Below are 21,868 nucleotides of genomic sequence, written 5' to 3' on the forward strand. Positions count from 1 at the left end.
GAAAGACTGTAAAACTGGAAATTGCTATAATTGAATAGATCAAGAATGAGAAAGCAATTACTTAGCCACAAAGGCAAAGTAAATTCCCACCAAGGGCTCAACGCTCTATTTTCATTGCCATGGAAACGAAAAGGCAACATAAACCAAAAAAAAAAAAAAAAAAAAAAAAATGGACGCAGTTCCGGAGTCTGTGTCCACACCGGGCAGAGATTGAACCTGACACCCCTTCCCCACATAGAGAGTTGTGTGTATGAGTGAAGTTGGTGTTGCACTAACAGTTAAAATACTGATGTATTTTGGTAACACCTTGTGGATTTACAATGTTTACAACCTAACAGACATTATGCTAGCTCTAGGGTGGTTCTGTAGGTGTTCGTTCTGATGAAGATACGCAGATGACTAAAGCATTAAAGCAGTGGCGATTGAAACCTGGTCCTCAGAGCAGCATCAGTGCCAGCCAAGAGTTTTCTAATAAGGAAAATGATCAGGGCCAGACCTGGAGAGAATTCACCTCTAGGAGACCCCGAAGCACTTTTATACAACAGGGGAATGTGTCTCATTGTTCTGAAGACCACCAAAACGAAAGACGGAAAACTTAAATATTTCAGGAAAAAAAGAATATGTATGGTGGCCGTAATTTCCCTCCATAAAATATTATGAAAACAGAACAGAAAATAAACAGTGAGTATCTAAGCATGTAACTGGCGCTGACAATGCCAGTGCGTCTTGCTTGGTCACAGAAGTCAAGTGTTTCTGCTGCCCTATTTTGAGCAGACCTTCCAATCGCTTATTGGCGAGCCAAAGTGAATGTGGCATAATGACTCATATAAACCTACTTTAGAGACAGGAGAGAAAGGAAGAACGTTATCCTAAAACTTGCTAGCTATATAAAACTTTCACTTATTAAATGTGAAATTAAGATTTTTTGACAATATATTTTTTAAACAGGCTGTTTCCCACAGGCAGAAGTAATTTCACACACACACACACACACACACACACACACACACACACGCTATAAAAACAAACGTAGATGTGCTAACACCCCGCCCAGCATTCGACATTAACTTGGGTTTCCATTGAGTTAAAGGCTTCTACTTTATCATCTTGATGTAGGGCAGGTTCAGGGGCACAGCGCTTTCTTAGATGCTGAGAAGCCATGGACGTGATCTGCAGCATGGAAACACCAAAACTAAACAAACAAACAAACAAACAAAAAAGAAAACTAGCCTCTCTCTAACTTCTACATTAACTCTCACTGCCAACTTCTGGCTACCCTACTGAGAGGTCATTCTGCATATGCCCATAGGGAACATCAGACCGAACCTGAGATTTCCACATGACATTAAAACAGATCCAGTAATAAATGATTCTAAACACCAGCACGTGCAAATGAAATACGAGGGTCATCAAAACAATGCCCTGCATTAAGACTTTAAAAATGTATGTCTTACTCTTAGAACCAACAATCCCACCAAGAAAATACTATATCCTGCTTTAGAGGTTGTAAGTGGGTTCAAATACGGCAAAGCAGGTTGTGTCACACATAAAAAGCCCGTTATTATAAGCTTTCTGTATTAGCCAAAGGTAGTGATAGGAAAGAAAGGAAGCCCAGGGTTCATCTTTATGACCTAAATTTTAAAAACCAGTAGGCCTGCAGATGTTTCTCCATGTGTCGTCAAGCTCTCTCTCCTTTACCTTATGCTAATGAGCCATTCTCCCTAAAACTAACAGAGAAACGAACCTACATACCAGAACCGATAATTTAAACCACTAAATATTCACAAGAGAGTATCGATATTTTCATGATCATCAGAAATTGGAGAAAAAATTTAAACTTGGTGTCAATGCTCAGGCCCATGTCCAATAGATAAGAGAAAAAAATTACAAGGTCTTCTGATGAGTAACTCACCGATTTCTTTGCCCTCACAACCTTCAGGTTGCTTGCAAAGGGATTTAAAACACGTATCTGGACCCCTATATGGAGCCAATGTTGACAGGAATTTTCAAAAATATCCACAGAACTTCCAAAATTAAATAAACTACCTCGAGAAGACTTGATGAAAATGTACTTTACGAAAGCAGACTCATTTACACAGTAGTATACCAAAATCACTTAGAAAGATAACACGTGTGCCCCGGCACAACTCTGAAATCTCAGCTGTTAAAGCTGAGGCAGGAGGATTCTGAGTTCAAAGGCAGGTTGGTCTTCTCTGACCCTCAGGAAACGTCTCGCATAAGTGAATAACTGTTAATTGTAACTTTTTATTGGGGGGGGGGAGACAAGCTACCGTCTGGTTCATATGCTATTAATCATAATTGTGTTGAGAGAGAACAGAGCAACCATTGGGATGCTGTGCTACGGTGGGACAATGAGTGCCAAAATAACAGGTTTCAACAGGACGGAGAACTGAGGGCTCAGTTCTATCCTGCAGTCTGTGAGTCCAGCAACACTGCACTAGACCATCCCTGCTCAGTCTTTTCATCTAGAAAATGCACTGACTTGCCTGGAAGATTGTCAATAAGCTTCAACTGGATAAGGAAGATGGACTTTGTGCAACGCCTGGATGACGAGGAATCCCCAACATGGTGGAAAGCCTCGGGAACAATGACCCTTCGAGAAACCGGACCCAGAGCTGCAAAGTCAGAGTCGCGCCTGTTCTGGCGCCATCCCTGCGCTGTGTGCACGCGTTCCTGCGTGTGCCTTTAAAACCACGCAAGCCTGCCTCCCGTCCAACTCTAATCTTGAACTGTACCACGCCCGGCTGATTGTGTTTCCTCCGCTTCTGGTTATCTTATGCTCGTTACTACCCTTTACCAAGTGCGAGGGATGGAGATGAGATTCCACGTGTAATCTATTGTGAGAGGCGTTCTAATCAATAACCTCGTTCTGCTGATTAAGCAGAGGCTTCTGTTTTGGCAAGATAACATTAGCTTCTCCAGTCATGCTCCAAAAACCATTGGGTATCTTCCCCAGATCATTAGATATGCTACAATAAAGCTTTGGTGCATTTTCTTTTCTCCCTTAAATGACTTCTTCACTGTCCCATCGCTCCCCATCACGGACGGCACCACATTATTACCGCAGCTCCCCTGGAACTTGTACTCAAGCTACGCCTCCAGGCCATCGGATGCCATTTTCAATTGAAGCTTCTACTTGAAAATATAAATTAAGAAAATTTCATTATCTCCTGCCAGGGGCCATTATTCACCACAGTTCTAAGGAAGATTAAAAATGCAAAACCTACCAACTTGAACAAATACTCCCCAACATTCGACAGAGACGCTCGGTATTACCCAGACAGGAAACTAAATTCGAGTTCGCTTGAATCTGAAACGGGGCTGCGGAATTAGTCCAGCTCCTTACCGAGCGCGTGTGTTCAGTGAAGACTGCTTCCACAATTTCCTCCTCTAATTGGCATCTGCTATTTTTAAACTTCCATTACTACAAACGAGCAGTAATAGGCTTGTTCTTTCCACACTCCTCCCTTGCCAGCTCCCTTCAATCTTCAAAACGTGCAGTTCCAGAAGAAATACCGACTTGTGAGGCGTTGGGATACCAAGAGGTGTTATCTTGTGCACAGGGCTAACTATGAACAGAACACTCATGATGGCAAGCCAAGCCAGGTCCGTGGTGAACTGCATGTTATGAATGAACAGAACACCCACAGGCGAATCTCTTACCTCGGATCTCAACAATGGGGTAGGGGAAACCTTAATGTCTCCGGTTCAAGTAACGAGAAAAACAAATAAATAATGTCAATTGGTCTACTTCATTTTATTCAAGTCCACAGGCTAGAAGAAATACAGAGCCCTCTTAGCAAAAAGGAGGGCATGAGGAACAGAACCCTAAAAAGAAATGAAGGGAAAAGAAAAGAGAACTTGCTGACTTCTAAGAGGCTCGTTGGAGGCGAACACATGACAAGCCTGTAAGGATTCAATCTGTGTTTCTGAAGGATGAAGTCAGTGATAAATGGCTAGCCTGGTTCTTCTGATAGAATTCTGTCAATTTGGACAAATTTTTGTATCATGAAAGAAAACAATACATGGGCGATTTATTTGCTGGGGGAAGTACCCTTTATTTTCAATGGCGCTCCCATATGCCAACATTTCGAATGGTCTGGATCTGTCACCCCTACACTTAACCCTCCTAGTACAGACTGAGAATAAAATGTTCCACACACAGCATGCTGTATGACTCCAGGAGCAGTAAGAGTCAATGCAAAGAGATGTGCACAAACCAAAGTACTCAAGTCAGGCAAGAAAGGGAGACAATGATGATACCCAAGACTCGTGGATAGTCATTCTCCCATGTCGGGAGCACCCAGCCAAGCATCTCTCTTCTAAAATACAGCTTACAACGAAATGTCTTTCTATCATCCAAACTTTCGCAGAGTTATGGAGACAGATCCTGCTTTCTTTAAGTATTTATCAGTGAGGATATGAAAGCTTAACGAATTGCTAGGTAAACACGACCTCAGGGAGTTAATTGATGTGGCATGATCATGGCAAAAGGGAGGTGTTCTATGGCACAGTCTCAGATGCCAGGGAACCAAGCCTTCATGATTCACTTTGCAAATCTGCCCCATCTAGACGAGTTCTACCACACAGAACTTCATTCCTTAGGCATGCTAGGCTACTACATAGATGAATTAAAGGGCGATGTCTTATTGAATGCGTTTCAAACATAAGAGCCGCTTCTGTGCCAGAAGCCAGAATATGAAGGTTTGCCATAGGCAGAGAAATAATCTGGAAAAACGAAGTAGTTCAAATTGTATCCCACTTGACCATATATATATGAATATATATATATATATATGAATATATATATATATCAATCATGTTATAAAAAAATTTAATGTAATCCTGGTTTTCCAGGGTTGTGGTGAGTAAATCTTTGAAACTGCTGTGTGGACAACTGTAGAAAAATCTCGAGTGTGTAACTTTGTGCTAGGCATACGTGTGTGTGTGTGTGTGTGTGTGTGTGTGTGTGTGTGTGTGTGTGTGTAAGTAATATTTGACTATCAAAGAATGTTGTGTGGAAGAAAAGCAGAAAAAGGCCCCTTCCAAATAGTTCTGGGTGAATTAACCAGTGTCTAACAGCAAAGTCCTATTTAAGTCCACTGCTACCATTTGTGGTAGATACTGAAAACAGGAATAACGTGAACAGTAATGGCATCCATGCAGAGTTTATATCTCCGTAAACGACTACACCAGAAAATACAGCCACCACGTATATGGATCCTAAAACACATGCATGACCTGTATCCTGCGGACTGCCAAAATTACCTTGAAATTCCACATGAATTATTAAATCAAACATCTTGAAGTGGTGATGCTGTGCTAAAAACAACTTGTGTGTGTGTGTGTGTGTGTGTGTGTGTGTGTGTGTGTGTGTGTGTGTGTATGTGTGTGTGTGTGTGTGTGTGTGTGTTTTAGAAACCAGTGAAACTCCTTGCAGTTTTTACTGGACCTTGGGGTCAGTTTAATGCAAATGAGGTTTGACTCACTCTGAGCCTTATTAATCCAAAGTAAAATTCCTTGTTTGCAGAAATGCACATTCAACACAAACGCACTTGCTTTTATTAGCAAAATCAGAGGTATTTATGTACAAAGCACGCCATTGAGACTGCTTCATTCATAAGGTCATGAGGTCTAACTATTTAATGACAAGAATAAGAGCATTTAGTGGGGACAAAAATCAATAATTATATAATATATATATTATATATATTGTACCTAAATTCTCCAGACATGCTTTAATAATTAAAAAAAGAATACCACCTGTAAAAAGTAACAGTGTGGCAACCTGCTACAGTTTGCACTTGCATAGCTGTCACACTTTTAACAAGGGAAATGGGAAGTCACTATGGGATGCCCTAGTTAGATGAGATTAGCAGCAGACTTGTTACCAGACTGCATAAGCGACGCGGCATAACAGGATGTGACCTTGTGGAGCTGCAGGGCCGCTCTGTGATGCCTTCCTCTGCTATACCCCTTGCTAATTATCTGCAAAGTTACGGACCCTTTTGTCCTGGGTTATTTTTCTTCAAATTGTGAGGGGATTTTGGTTTCTAAATATTTAATTAGTTTTGTTCTGATGTGAGAATTGTACATGCCAGGCGCTTCGATTTCCATACCCACTCTGTCTAATTACCCTCAGATTTAGATTGCTCTTCCCAAATCTTTTTCCTCTGTAATTATTTACTTCTGAAAGATCATTCAGCGAAGAAATATTTTCACCCTTATGACTCTTCTTTGCCACAAATGGCTCTGCTGGTCCCTTAATTACCCGCTTGGAGGACTGGAGCCTGAAATAAAGCTAAGGAGCTGGGATGGAAAGGAGGTTTGGAGGGCAAGACAGAGTCAGGGACAGCATGTGGCGCTGTTTAAAGTCAGGTTAAAGATGGCTCCCCAGGCTGGAATACAAGTTGATAAACAGGAAAATTACACCATTGAGGTGCTTTTTCCCCCTGACTCTTTATTTAGATAGACTGTCATTTAGTCAGTATTCTAATGACCGTAAGACGATTTCCCAGACTAATTGATAACTGATATGAATAGTTCCTGCTTCGACAGGTCGCATTTGCATCAAACGCTGCAGCAAATGCTGGACAGACATCGCACGCGAATACCATTGCATGCTCAGAAAGAAATTGCGGACGCTTTTGGAAATGCAGCTGTGCACAAAACTTAAAAAAAAAATATGTAACTCTGTTAAAAATTTCTCCTCTTTTGCTAAAATGCTTCTAACACCCTAGGTTTTTACCAAGTGTCCAAAAAGCACTTCTGTTCATTCAAACTCGGTTCTAGATCATGACATTTCTTCACCAAACTTACTTATCGAAACACACATTTGCGGGCCCTTCGCTTACTTCCTGCAGCTTTGAAAAGGTTTGGCAGGAAAATACTTGTCCCGGTTTACGAATGTGTACTGATCTGAAAGAGGTGAAGAGTTCTGAGAAAGCAACTTACTAAGCTTCCCCCTTATGACTACCCGTCAGGAGGCCAGGAATGGCTCTCTCCTCACTGTCACTGCACCAGAAAGAGACAGGACACCTAGGCTCGCGCCTGCTGCAGGGGAGGTCCACCTTGCGGTTTTGTCAACTGAGAATCTACGCTTGTGATCAAATGATACCCACTCCTACAGACACTCAACGTGAAAGTGGACAGGGGACCTCTTCCCACAATCTCAACACGTGAGCCTTTTCCACGTTCGATGACCGTGCTGGACTCTAAGTACACTCCGATTTACATTGCTCGTCCCAGATCTCTGCCCGCGGAACTGTTTCCTGTTGGGCATGGAACAAAGCATCCCATGACCAAAGATAAGGTGTGGATGGGAAAAGCCAGTGGAAACCACACCGGCCATAAGTATTAAGTTCTTCCCCGGAACTAAAACCCAAAGAGATCTTTCTCTGTTTTCTTGGACTCCATCTCCAAGTGTCAGGTCATTTATTAGTAAATCATTCACATTGCGCTTTGTGCCCAGTGTTCGGTATCTTAGATGCACAGAATTTGCTAATGTCTAGCACAGAACTGTAAACTTCGTGTCTACTCGTTTAGAGGCACTCACCTCTCAAACACTCAGCATTTTCTTCTTTATTGTATGATTTTAGTGGACCCTGGAGCCTTGGTTTCCCCTCTCCCCGGATAGATCTAAGGCATCTTATAAATTTCCATGAGGCTCAGATCTTTTTAAAATTTATTTATTACTTTTACCTCATGTGTGTCGCCATGTTGCCTATATGTATGTCTACCTGGAGGTATCAGATCCCCTAGATCAGGGGTGAGAAACAGCTGTGAGCCGCCGCGTGGGTGTTGTGAAACGACCTAGGACCTCTGGAAGAGCAGCAAGGGTTCCTAGTGGCTGAGCCATCTCTCCAGTCCTGCTTAGAACTATTTTTACCAAGAGGTATTCACTGAATGAGCGCTTCCTTAACGGGTTTCTTACTTTGTTTCATCTTTTTCCTTAGTTAAGGATTGAAAAACTTAAATTGGTTTAAGATACATGTCAGCCATTAGCTGCAGAAATTTTAGATAGATATAGACGTTTACCTGAAGATTAAAAGCGACCTAGGCCAAATCTGAAAACACAGACCCTTGGGGTTACTGGCAGAAAGTTAGATGAGCTGGGAAGAAGGCCCCAAACAATCCTTTACACCATCATCTGAATAAACATCAAACCCTTAAGTGACGATATGAAGAGATGGGTACTTTGTGATTCACACTTAAATTTAATGGAGTCTCATCTGACTGATAGATAGACGACAAATTCCACTGGCTTACCTCTGACAAATCGGGAGTAATATTTAATCAGGACAAAATATTCATAATCTAATCCTTTTATCAAATTGACTACCACCGCAGGAGTCTCGTGTGTTTGCACAATTAAAAACCCTGTGTTCGCTGCATATAATAAGGCACCACACTGGATGCAAATCCTTTCCTATTGAAATAAGTGCCAAGCCGACAGCAGGAAGTGGCTGATAAGAAAGCAACAAGGCATTGCTGATGGCGTTCTCGATAACTGAACACAACCCATGTGCACTCGTTCTGCAGCCTGTTACCCAGAGAGCTCTCCTAAGAGTAGGTATGCAGCACTAAGGGAAGCAAGCATCCTTCTGCTGCGTCTCTGTCACAGAGTCTTAGAAAGATGAGAGGGGGTAAAGAGAAAGGTAGACAGACGGACAGGACAGAAGAGTCAGCAGTTACAGAGATAATAATACCCCGAAATAACCATGTGCAAACAATATCTAGAAGAACTAACAAGGTGCATGTGGGATTGTATATTACTGTTCCCAGCTACAAAAGAATGAACCCTGGTAGCTTTGGAGTTAATACAAGTGCCCGCCTATCTGTATCTATCATCTATCTATCTATCTATCTATCTATCTATCTATCTATCTATCTATCATCTATCTGTGTGTATGTGTGTGTGCATGCACGTGCATTAAGTGTATCCAATCTACTTCTCTATGTGTGCACTCACACAATGATTGCACCCTTCTTTTAGGGATGAAAGGAAAGAGATATTTGAAAGACCCTTGCTCCTCAGATAACGGGCAATGCAGAAAATTACAGTGCTGCAAAGAAGGTGGTAGGGGACATCGCTGAGAAGCAGGAAGGATCAGGGGACTGCTCACAGACTTCAGTGTACCCGTGCTCCATGTAGGTTCCTCTGGCCACTGTCTCTCCTCCATCCATGTCTGGAGGAGTGCTGCACCACCCTGGAGATCTGACGGATCAGTTCTGCCTTCATCTGAGTGGTTGGCGACGGTTTGAAGAGTATCTCTGCCATGTGCTGTACCTGCAACTTTACCTTTTCTCAACTTAACCCCACACGCCCGTCAGTTTTCTTGCAAACGTATGTTCTGGTCAGCTGTTTGTGGATGTCTTTGGCTGACATGTTAGGGTGTGCAGTATATCAGAACATAGCGAGCATTTGATAGTGCACACTAGTGACGCCTGGACAAACAGAATCTTCCAAAGTTAAACCTGGCTCCAGAACCCTGAGATACACTACTTTTGGATCTGGCTGTTTTATAATATGTACTGATAATTTAGACTGTTTTAAAGGTTAGTGAAGGCAGAAGGCTTCCATTTAATAACATACTTACAGCTTGAATTACTTCTCTATAAGTAACTTGTGTAGGAGGCCCAGTTTGTGGGGACCTTAAGAGCTTTAAGCACCACTACCCTCGTGCTCGGGGAGGGGACAAGCAAAGGGCCATACGCTCTGAAACAATCAACAGGGCACCTCAGAAAGCTAACAGCACTGCCATCTAGAAGAGCAGCAGTGCCTTCACAAGACTTCTGTCACTTCAGATGACAGACAGAAGGAAGGAAGGAAGGAAGGAAGGAAGGAAGGAAGGAAGGAAGGAAGGAAGGAAGGACCAAAAAGATTAAAACAATAAACAAGCTTCATGATAGCTAGAAGTAGTATTCTCCCATTATGTATTTTATAGTAGAAATTGTGGCCAATGTATTAAGCACTTTTGATTCAGAATTGTTAAGGAAAAGAAACGCTGGGAGACCTTACTCTCATCTTGACCATTAGACGTTTCTATGTTAGCAATGTCACTAATGTCAAAATACCATTAGGATGCCTGACAACCCTTGAATCCCCATAGTCTCACCAGGGCAGAATCATCTGGGTTCAATCGGGAGTGGTTTCTTTTTGTAAGCGGCTAAAAAGCTTAGGGGAGACACAAAGGTCAAAATACTACTTTCATTATCGAAAAGGGATGGCATGGCAAAGATGGGGAAAAGTTCATTTTTAGACTTGAACTGGGCAGTTTTCTCTTTGTCTTTCGCTTTGAAATGCTTAGTTTTAAAATTTAACGGCCATCCTTAAAACATATATAACTAATATCCTTATTGGGTTTGTCTTATATTTAATATTAGCACTGTCCTTTGGTTGGGCAACCCAGGATGTGGTATCTAAGAGGCTTGCTGGGAGGAGAACTCTAAATTCTCTTGGGGAATCTAGCCAGAAGCAGGTCTGAACAGCCTGAGAGGCTAAAGTTCTGGAAGATGAAGCTATCTAGCTGAGGAGTTGGGGGGTGGCCCTGAGGGAAGCTGATGGCCAACCTCAGCTCTATCCTCTGCCACTAAACACCAGCCTCCTTATAGGAGAAGGATTATAGTCCCCAAATCCCAGGCAGGTTCTGTGAGGGCAGAGCCATGAATCTTCCCCCAGGCCAAAGCTGTGGGTACCGGAGGAAGAGGTCCAGACAAGGGCTGGGAAGACGCACAGACCCCTCTCTAGCTCTCTGACAGGATGCGGGTCTAGGAAGCATTTTCAGTAGATCTCATTTTCATGGTTTCTATTCTATTTTATCTTCTGGTATACACTGGCGTGTCAATCCTGTTTACTAAGCGATAGTCAATGGGTTTCCTATAGAGCAATGAACCTTAACAGGCAGCTTTTAATTGGCCCACATAGGAAACCACATTACTATTAATTCCTCAGATACAGTATAAAATAAAACCATCGCTTCTCGAACTCTAGAGCAATTAGACCTCTCGGCTATTTGGCTAACTCTACTTCATGATACCCACTGCAGTTAATTACAATTTTTGATGTTAATAGTCTCTGTCAGTCTTAAGCATGACTTCGCTTTGATGAATATTTAAATTATATTTGAATAAAAAATAATCTTGGTTACATTTCACATTCAGTAATCATTGCAGCTTAATAAAGGTCTGTTCATCAAGGGTGGAAATAAATGGAAGTGTACACACAAATGTCTTGGAGCGCTGTAGATTAGGAGCGACAGTAAGTCACCACTCCTCACACGCTTAGCTAGGTGTCTCTTTGAAATGTGTGACATCCCTCATATAACCCCCATCAGCTTTAGACAACACACGTGTAGTTCCATAAATTAATGATGGGGTGATCTTAGGGCTAGATCAGGATGTAATTTAATGTGTGGAAAAAGCTCATCGAATAACAAAATATGCTTTGAAAAGCCAGTAGACATTTTCTTATCTTCGCTGGATTTATGGTTCTATCGAGTTCCAAAGGTAAGGAGGAGCGGGGAAACTCATTTTTTGAAGGATCCCTTGATTAGAGATTATACTGAAATTATTATTAAAGACACGTGCCTTAAAACATTTCTTGACACACAGGCTACCTGTAGTAGATGCCAGTGATAGTGTTGTCTATAAATGGGCAAGTGAGGAGGTGCGTGAGGAGCTAAGCAGAAAACAATGTCTATCATTCTCATTGGCTTACAACTCTCTGGGTTCCATCCCCATTAGAGTATTTAGCATCAACTGTAGAAATGTTACTCTTCAACATTTTAATTGAATGGATACACATTTTACTATCATTTAATTAATGTCCCTTAAATCAATTTAATTATTAGAGCTTTTACACTTTCAGCTCCTTTTCCAACTGTGGCCCGGCACATTTTAATTTCACCCACTGTATATGGGAGTGCCCTATATAATCTGTGTTCTAACCAGGAACACATCGGGTAATGTAGGGAAGCTGGACTACTAAATGTCTCACATGTTTAATGACCATTGCTTGATACACAGTATCAATATCACTCATATTCCTCACCTAATGGTTATCGCTTGATACACAGTATCAATATCACTCATATTCCTCACCTAATGGTTATCGCTTGATACACAGTATCAATGTCAATCTGACTTTTGCTGGATACACTCTCAGTCCTATTCCTCTTTCCCTTCTCCCCCTGTATGGGAAACGTTTACATTGTGGTGTGGCTTGGCCCACTTAGATTACTAGAAACTATACAATGAGTCACATGAATATGTCCCACAGGCCACTTCTTCACCAGAATAGCCTACAATATCAAAGGACATAAAAAATAGTACAACAACCTGGACTGAGTCTATCACAAACTAAACTTCCACTTTACGGGCTCCTCAAATGATCTTAGCTACTCCCCAGCCACCACAAAGAAAGGGATGTAAAACGGGACAAGTCAGAATACGGAATCAAACCCAAAAGACAGTGGTTAAAGGCTGTATGCTTCTCAATGTCTGTGAGAAGCACGAGCTCCTCTGCAGCATGCCCCTCCCACCACTATACTCCACCTCCCATCAGGACCAACGTAATGGAGACAGATGACTTTGGATTTGAAAAACCTTGATCCAAAATAATTAGTTCCTCCCTTAAGGTCTTTCTCTTGGGTATCCATCACAGTAGTCAGTCTGAGTGTCACAGGTGGGCAGTGTGATAGGGAAGTCCTGAAACCCTGTCTTTTGGTGGCATGGGGCATGAACAGAAACACTCAGAGATCTTGAGTGTATTAGTTACGCCTTGACTGCTTTCCATTGAATAGACAGTATCCAGGGGCAACAGAATCTCCTTTGTCTTGCTTTTTGTCATAAATAAGATTCCTTCTTAAAAGCATGTGAAACAGATATTATTAGCTATAAAATTAATTGCAGAATAGCAAACAGCACTGAATAATTTAAATTGCTATAATGTATTTAAAGAAGTGCAGAGTAAGGTGAGAAAGACGGGTTGTTAAAATTTGGAAGACAGCTAAATATGTATTAGTAAAATGCCACTGGGAAACTCATTCTTTACAATAACTTTCCTTAACCAATATGCAAAAAAAACATTAAAACTGGTATGATTTTTCTCTTACTATTATGGTCTGTATGTTAACAATTCTAATATAGAATTTCTGGAAAATAGTGGATCCATGATTTTTGATGACATAAATGCTTTATATTAAAGAACTATATTTCTGTATTTAATAAAATTAACCAATAAATGCCTGACATTAAAACTGCTAATCAGAAAATGAAATACAGATCTAAGTCAGGTCGTTTCCTTTAATCCCAACACTTGGGCGGGCAAGGCAGTCGGTCTCTGTGAATTCAAGGCCAGTGTGGTCTACATAGAGAGCTCTAGACCAACCAGCGCTAACTGGTAAGACCCTGCTGGTTATCAACAATAACATATTAGCCAAACAAAACCAAAGCAAAGATAGAGAAAAAGGGCAGTTTCCCTATCATGTGGATCGATGTGTAAAACGTGATTGATAATTTCACTGACTATAAAACTGTATTATTACCAATTTACCTGAAGTAAAGTTGGCTTATTATTCATTTTTTCAGCCAACTCCAAAGTGCCAATGCGTATACACACTGCATCACTGACTATGAAGCTGCACACCATATTGGTAGGAAACTGGCAGAGCGGCATGGCTCTGTGGATGGAGTGAGGTGGACAGCATCCACACAGAAGACAAAAGAAAAACCCAAATCGGAATCAAAGGTTGCAACTCTTAGGAATTCCCCTTTTCTTTACAACGGTTTGCGTGTCCTTTCTATGCGCTTCCTTGATGGTGGCAGCCAGGAGATACAACTCACTTCAAGCTTTCTTCATCCATTCTCATTTCCGATTGAAAGCTCATCGCAAGCCTGGCAGATGGGTGGGTGGTGGTGGACCTGCTGCTCCAGCATTCGGGAGCCTGAGGCAGGAGGCTTCCTGTGTATCACACATACTGAACCAAACAACAATGGCCCACCCTCCAAAAATACCTAGTTTTCTTTATTGTCACACACTCTGTCCAAGATCCAAAGTAAACGCAAAGGTTTCAGGTATGCATGCAAGTCTGAGTTTCACCCAGAGACCTCTGGGTCATACAAAGAGCGGTGACACCTTGTCCTCAGAGAAAAACGACATCTCACTGCCCAGACAGGGAACACAATATGATAGGGTGAACCACGGACAGAACCTAGTAAGACAACTTGTAAGCTTTCACTTTACAAGGAAACCTTCAGGTCCCTGCAGGGAAGAACCCCCGGTGTGACCCTATTGCCCTCTTCTCATTCCTTCATTTCGGTGGACCATTCGGGACATTTAGGTGGCTTGACTATACGTTACTTCATTGGTCTTTCTCACAGAGCGACTGTGAATGTTTAGTATGGTTTAAGAGGAGACCTACAGTTTACATGCTCATCAGTAGCATGCAAAGCAGGTGTCCAATTAGACATGCCAATCGGAGCTATAATAGTTGTATATGCTGTTGTAAGATTCAAGAACCTATGCAAGCAACTTAAAAACCCGTAGCCAAAGAAGTAATTCCAAGTTGCTGTCTATAAACAAACTCAGTCAAGGGCTGGAGAATTGGTGAAACCCACCACCAGGACACCGAAATCAACCTCAGTCTATTTTGCATAGAAACACTGAGTCAATAGACCCTAGAACAGTAGTCCATCCCAACGGACCAATGGCTGAGAAACCTGGCACCACAGATGGGTAAGCACTTGGGGTACACAGAACATGGGATGAATTTTCTCAGAAGCTGACTGCTTGGATCCTGTGGGACGGGATGTGTATACTAAGTAGCCTCAGTTAGGAGCACTTACAGCAACTCCCCAGTCCCACGAAACATCGCCTCAGATGGAAACCAGACTGAGCTAAGTTTGTTGCTCTGAAAATACTATTAGCATGAAAGGGAGCTCGGGTCGGCGAAAGGTATGGGTAAACATTATTGTTGCCTGTAAAGAGAGATCAGTAAATGTGTACTAATTAAATTAAAGAAAAGGGGGAAAAAACTTCCGAGAGCTCTGGCATGGACACGGGGCTTCTTTACGAAGACTGATTGATCGATATGAAGGCTGAGAGGTTTGTATGTCAAGGAGACTACACACCAACAGAAATCTATAATCATGAAGTCTGCCAGAACTGTGGCTGCATTTTAATGGATCCTTCTGGCAAACGTCTGAGCTTTGATATTTACCACTTCTTACAGCAATGTTCTCTATGTGGAATGAGAGTGTGTGTGTGTGTGTGTGTGTGTGTGTGTGTGTGTGTGTGTGTGTGTGTGCGCGCGCGCGCGCACATCCATACAGATTATCATATTATCCTTTGTTTAAATACTTTATATATTATGGGTATCTATTAGTATATTTGAAAATAAGTTCATCAACTTTAAATAATAGAATGGACCTCCATCATTATTACAGGATAAAATTTCACCGCCAGATGTGACTGTAATTCTAGAACATATGGGGCCTGGGGGAATAAGACTGGTGATTTTGGGGGGCTAGCAAGGGGTACACAGCCAAACCCTGTCCCAGAAAAGAAAACAAACAAACAAACAAACAAACAAGCAAAACCAGAAAGATATCTCACTATGTAAAAACAAATTTCGCTAAGGAATTAATCATTCAACATATAACTGGTGGTTTTACCCTCTTGCCAAGTAATCCCAGCCTTCTCAAAGGCTCACAATACTTAAAAGGGGGGAAGCAAAGGATATCGGACTGCCACTTTTATAACCCCATAGGGAGAACGTGCGTGCAGCAGTGGACGGAAGGCGCTGTGCACAGGACAGCTGAGTCAGCAAGGGCGATGACTAGCAGTGAAGACGAATGAAGGCCTCCTCCCCACCTTGGGGAACAGCCTGGTGTTCAACACCTCTTCTAAAAGAGAACGCTACAGCCAGGGAGGGCTACTAGAAGGGAGTGTTCCTGGCTATCAGTCCTTCAGGCAGCGGTGTGAGAACAGAGCGGTCTTCCTGCCTTCAGCCTTACCTGATGTCATTCAGACACAGTGTTACACTTTGAGGTTTGGGCCACGACGAAGCTGCACTCAGAACTCTCAGCGAACTTCAAACTTGTTTATTAATCAAAGTTCCAGGGTGAGAGCCGAGATCACTTTAGTTACTGACATGAAAGAATTGCGACTGCGTCATGTGAAGGTGTCCCCACGATAACCTTCAAACAGTGTTAAAACCCACCATTATCTGTAATGGTGACCATCTAAGAATCTCCAAGTGTGAATAAATATTTTTGAGAAGAGGGATGAATTCAACATTTTGAAGATGGAATACTGAGAATACTTTAAAGACAAGCACTCGGTTTAAGTATCACTCATTGGGAAACTTGCAATATTTCAAATATGAAGTTGGACTTGGGTGCTTTTTGAATTAGGGATATTTAACCAGGAAAACTGGGGCGAATCCTTCAAACTCCGGTATCTGAGATTTGTTTTTTTACGTACTTTCGATTCTGAGTAAGGGACACAGAGAAAATGCTACTACCTGTTACAGACACAGCAACTCTTCCCTCTAAATGACGCAGTTCATAGGGAGTAGAGTAACAATAGTCTCAGCCTCGCCATCTGGAACGCAAACCTGGTTAGCTCACTCTTACGGAATGAGGTGGTGACGGGGAGAACAGAAACGAAGGCTTGACCTGCACAGCAGTCACCACACTGCACGAGATACCCCGTGTCCCTCACCGGATGCAGGAAGGGGGCTGTAGGTTGATGGAGAATATGCAGTATTCCTACTTGAGCTTTCCGAAAGAGAAAGTTTCTATGTCAAAGAAATATTAATGTTTCTCTTTGGATTTCTGAGGGCCTATACATAGAAAGATTCACTAATCTACTCGAGGTCTTGTGTGGTCAGAATCGGGTGGTTATATGTGCACGACAATTATTATTATATGTGCAGGACAGCTACAAAACCACTTCCTCCCTCCGGGCCTTTCCTACGGTTCCTTCCAGCTACACCACTCAAACAGGACGGACTTCCTTAGGCTTTTCATGGCGACATACAATGAATAGGGTACTTACGTGCTTCCGCTACGAAATGTTTTTCAAGTAACTTCAACCTTGCCTTCCTCTCTCCAATACAGTGTTTATTATGTTCGAATTGTCATAGTGCTGATTAAAACATTACAAGCCAACCAGCCCCGAGCATACTATCATTTAAAAGCGGGGTTTCAGCTCCTATATTCGGAATTTTCTTTATTTAGGCCAAAGCCCCATACCCCATTTGGGGATCTGATAATGGGCCTATAACATGTATTTCCAGAATTTAACTTTAAAAAAAAAATACTGCAGCAAGCAGACATGGAGTCCTCTTGCACTTAGACTCACTGGAAGGATGTGTGCTCTTACATCGAAAAGGAAGCTCACCTATAGAAGAACACTTGTAGTAAGCATCTGCTGTGTGTGTGTGTGTGTGTGTGTGTGTGTGTGTGTGTGTGTGTGTGTACATGTCTTACAGTAGCACTGTCCAAGCCCTGAAGCCAGACCTGCCAAACAGCCTCTTTGCACTGACTCCCACCATCTTTGCTGTTTCAACAGTCTACTGAAAACAGCTAACCGTCCACACCAGCTTCCGCACTTTCTGCTCCTCTCTGGCCTGCTTCCAGATGCTGCCCTTCATGACTGAGGTGGACCAGTAAGAGCAATGGAGAAACAGTTATGTGTCATGGTACATCCAAGGCACGGACAGCTCCCCACTGTGAGAGACCACGGGCAGAACGTTCTCCTATGTGAAGGGTCTCTCGTCTGAGGGAACAGGAAGCAAACATGTCTCTAACGTTGGTATGGAAGGCGTGCATAGTCTATGTAGTAAATTACCGGGGAAGACAGGACAGAGAGAGAGACACGGCGCTCCTTGTTACGCAGACAGGAGGTGAGGCTGGTGTTTTCAGTAGAGCGGGTGCTTTGCTGCACCTCTGTCACAAAGCCTTGAGGTAGCATTTTCTGCTTGTGCCGCCATGTTGGTAATACAAGGCTATGATCCAGATTTTCTGTTATAGGTGCTCAACTGGAAGAACCCAGGTTACAAATAAAGGGAAATGCTCAACAGTAGCCCTGCTTACAGGCTAGATTTCCGATCTTACATGCCTCATCTAGGATCTGGGCTTTAAAGGGTAGTAGCTTATCAAGCACTATTTATGCAACTGGGATTTTGTCTCGGGTCCTTAATATTAATTCCTTAACAATTAAAAAAGGGATCGTCCTGACAGAGCTCTTTTAAAGCTTTGGCGATGCCCTCTAGTTTCTCAAAAAGACCTAGCAAGCCTCTATCCGCACGTGAAAACCTAGCTGTATGGCCTGTTAGTTAAAATATACCAATACATCCCAATCCCCATCCATCCCCCCAAGGACACATATTCCTAAAGCACAGACAACTGTAGGAAGCAGTGCTGCATTTTTCTGTCCCTGCCCTCATACCCTCTGATGTTTTCATTGTGTGTGGAATGACTGCACGCACATAGGAATCTCGGTATTCTTCTAGGTGATCTGCTAATCAAGTTAGAAGCTTCATTATGTATCCTGTGTCCCAGAGGAGAAGAAGCAGGAGACAGAGGGGGAAGTCATGAATAGAAAGATCAAGGGTTTTCTTCCATGAAATGTAAAAGTAGTACTAATACTAAACTATGTGACGTGAGGTGTCCTTCAGTAGACCTACCACATTCTAAATAATGGGAACCTCTGGATAGAGCAGTGCCGGAGAACTGAGGGACTGCAGAGGTGGTGGGTCACAATGAGAAGAACTGCTGTGTACACACACACACACACACAAACACACACACACACACACACACACACGCGCGCACGCACGCACGCACGCACGCACACACGGCAAGGTTCACAGAGCTGTCATGAATTTCCAAATTTTAAAAATATGATGCCAATAGTTAGGTGCCTTGTATCTAAAGAAGGTTCTCCTTGATCTATGATGGTCAATTAAGGATTTTCTTCAAAAGGAATATACATTGGGAAGACTCAAATTTTTACCATTTCTTGGGCTAGAGAGAGGCAGTTCCTCCCTCACAGGGGTCAGCAGCATACGTCAGTTCCTATCCAGCTGTGTGGTTACAGCAGTCTCCACACAGCGTTCATCCGAGTTAGCGATGTTTACGTTCAGAATGGATCTATGGAGACTCGTGGCCATGGTGTGGCGAAGAACCGCCATCTCTATTATCTACTTTCTGTCAGTAATCACCTGGACCTTCGTAGGGGAAGAAGTAAAACTGCAGACTCAGTCAGGCAGCTCTGCTCACAGCTTACATCCCTACCCGGGTGTTCAGGAATCCGGCATGCCTGCTGCATACGCGGCCCGTCAGACTCAATGGCAACCCTTAACATGTAGTTGGAGCCCAATCTACACTGACGCACACACGTAACACAGACCACAGTTCATGGAGCTCTCAGTGGGATCACACCCACATTGCCTCGAACGTTTATTTTCCTAACTGTGCTCAAAAATATTCATTCACTGATCAATTTATTGACATATTTATTCTCAGAATCATCTTGAAGAATGCATAATGTAACGAACGGGAGGACTTTCTTGGATTACACAGAAGAGCCTTATCAGACTTGTTTGAGGAAGGCAGATACCCTCATTACTACGCAGAAATATACCTTGCATGCCTACATATTACAAGGACAGCATAGCGCCAAAACCCTACCAAGCTAACCTCCAGTTTGGTCTCGGTAAAGGTAAAACTGTAAACACAGACACCGGAAGTTGTTTAACTGTTTAGGAGGATTTCCTCTCTAGTCCCAGGAGGGCACACTTACTACCTGCTTTCTGAACTTGCAAGTGTCCGTTTACTGTTGTTGCTTTTACGGAGGGACAGCACAGAAGAAAAGCCAGCAACACATTGGAAACATTTACATATGACACCACTGAGAAAGCAGCTTCTGCCCTAAACATACAAAAAAAATCTTTGAAACTCAACTAGCAGCTCGAGTTATAGAAAGGGGAAGCATAGTAGGAACAGACAGACACTATCTCAAGGAACGCACACGGGAAGGAGCTCTGTGCTCTCGCTCATTAAGGGATTATAATGGCTGACACTTAAGCCCGGTCAACACTAAATGCGGGGAAAGTGTGAACCACAATCCCACCCACTCTAATTATTGTAGGGAAGCAAAATAGTAAAGCAGCCATGATGGAAGACAGTTTATGGGTCCCCCACCACACCTCCTCTCACCAATGAGAGGTGGTAAGGATGAGGATGGCAGGGAAAGGATTTCTCCATGTAGCCCAGGATAGCCTAAAACTCATAATCCTCCTGCCTCAGCCTGCTAAGAGCTGGAATTTATAGGAAGGCCACAGCAAACCCAAATGAAGGTTTCTTATAGACAGAATGAAGTCTTAAGATACAACCCAACAGATGCAAATATGAGTATTTACCTGCATAAGCCTGAAAACTCAAGTCCGCAACACCAGAATCTACTCCTACACACCTACACACCTACACACCTACACACACACACACACACACACAGAGCACTCAATTTTGATGGGATTCTAAACTGCTGTAAAAACTCACTGAAAACATTAGGGTAAAGAGCAATTGTTGAAAAAGTTCCAGACATATACACATTCTTTTTGACTACAGAAAATACTTCAAATTTCTCAAGTCCAGAGAAGCAAGCATAGATTTGAAATCCTCGTTCTTTTTATTTTTATGGTCTATAAAATAAGTGTATATGTTCGGCATTCTTACATATTTTTTCATCTACATGAAGATGATGTGCAAGATTCGTATGTTGCAGAAAACATACTGTAACGTAGATGTCAGCACAGAGTAAAGAGCTAAAGGCCTATCTCACAAGCTGAGCTGTAAGCAGCATCTGTTCACTTAGGGCAGATGATAACTTTAACCCCTGGATACAGGAGCTAACACGGGACATGCGTACACACATATCTACCTTTGAGTCATGATTTTGAAGGCATCAGGGAGGTAGCAGTCTGTGTTCTCCATCTGAAAGGGGTCTGCGTCGCAGATCTTGTCGTCCGTCCGACCGTAGTTTGCGCTCTCGATCATGATGACGTCACTGCCCGGACATCGCAGGTCTATAGAATAACCTTCACAGGACAGCTCTCGTCTAACTAACCCGAATGGCAAGGCTGCTCTGCTGAAACCTAGGAGACAATTAACACGGAAAGTCAAGCTTTAACTCAAGTACTAAATAAGTTATTTCACCAAGGCATTTTCAAGAGATATAATAAACCAGAGTCAAGAGATGTCAAGAATCCTTGTGTTTATTCTTAATTAGACATCTAACGGTTGCTATGAGATATTTTTATACATCTTTCTCTGGACTCATCACCCTTATTAGACATCTTTAAATTACCTTTAAGAGTCATTTTCTCTATAATCTATTATAAATGCAAGTAAATATTTTCTGTTGGGTAAACTCAAAGATAAATCTAGGAAGGGTTGTCACAAGTGTGAAGGAGTAAGGCTCTGCCATGTCCGTTCTTACTGTCACATTTTTAATGTACATAGGTTAAGTGTCAGCCTCATTACTGTAATGCTCCTCCATACTCGCAGTTCTTCCTGAGATAAAATAGTTATGACAATGAAAATTCTAGGGCACAGTAACATTTTCAACTTATAGATACTTTTTGAAAACTGTCATCATTGAAAAGATTTGGAAGATGAATATTTACAGGAGAAAGCACTAAACCAACCCACTCAAAGAGTAAAGGATTTTGGAAGTTACACAATCTATAGAGTGAAGTATATTACCTATGAGATTAGCTGGTCTACCTGTAAAACACAGACGCTTAAGTGCTGAATGAATTACACAGGACGAAAC

General features: G+C 42.4%; 1 protein-coding gene and 1 long non-coding RNA gene across 58 annotated transcripts in view; both read right to left on the reverse strand.

The window, feature by feature from the left end:
- The window catches only part of Adgrl2 (adhesion G protein-coupled receptor L2), a 631,071-nt gene that overhangs the window by 54,213 nt on the left and 554,990 nt on the right, over window positions 1-21,868 (reverse strand). For all 57 annotated transcript variants that reach the window (XM_063281223.1, NM_001302210.1, NM_001302212.1 and 54 more), the window contains 1 exon segment: window positions 20,975-21,188. In XM_063281223.1, the coding sequence (XP_063137293.1) occupies window positions 20,975-21,188 (214 nt within the window).
- Window positions 1,505-20,963, reverse strand: LOC120101103 (uncharacterized). The gene is made up of 2 exons (XR_005501519.2): window positions 12,124-20,963; window positions 1,505-12,073 (listed from the first exon to the last, which is right to left on the reverse strand). It is a non-coding gene; the product is annotated as an uncharacterized LOC120101103 (long non-coding RNA).

Source organism: Rattus norvegicus, chromosome 2 (genome assembly GCF_036323735.1).
Source record: "Rattus norvegicus strain BN/NHsdMcwi chromosome 2, GRCr8, whole genome shotgun sequence".
Classification (NCBI taxonomy): Eukaryota; Metazoa; Chordata; class Mammalia; order Rodentia; family Muridae; genus Rattus; species Rattus norvegicus.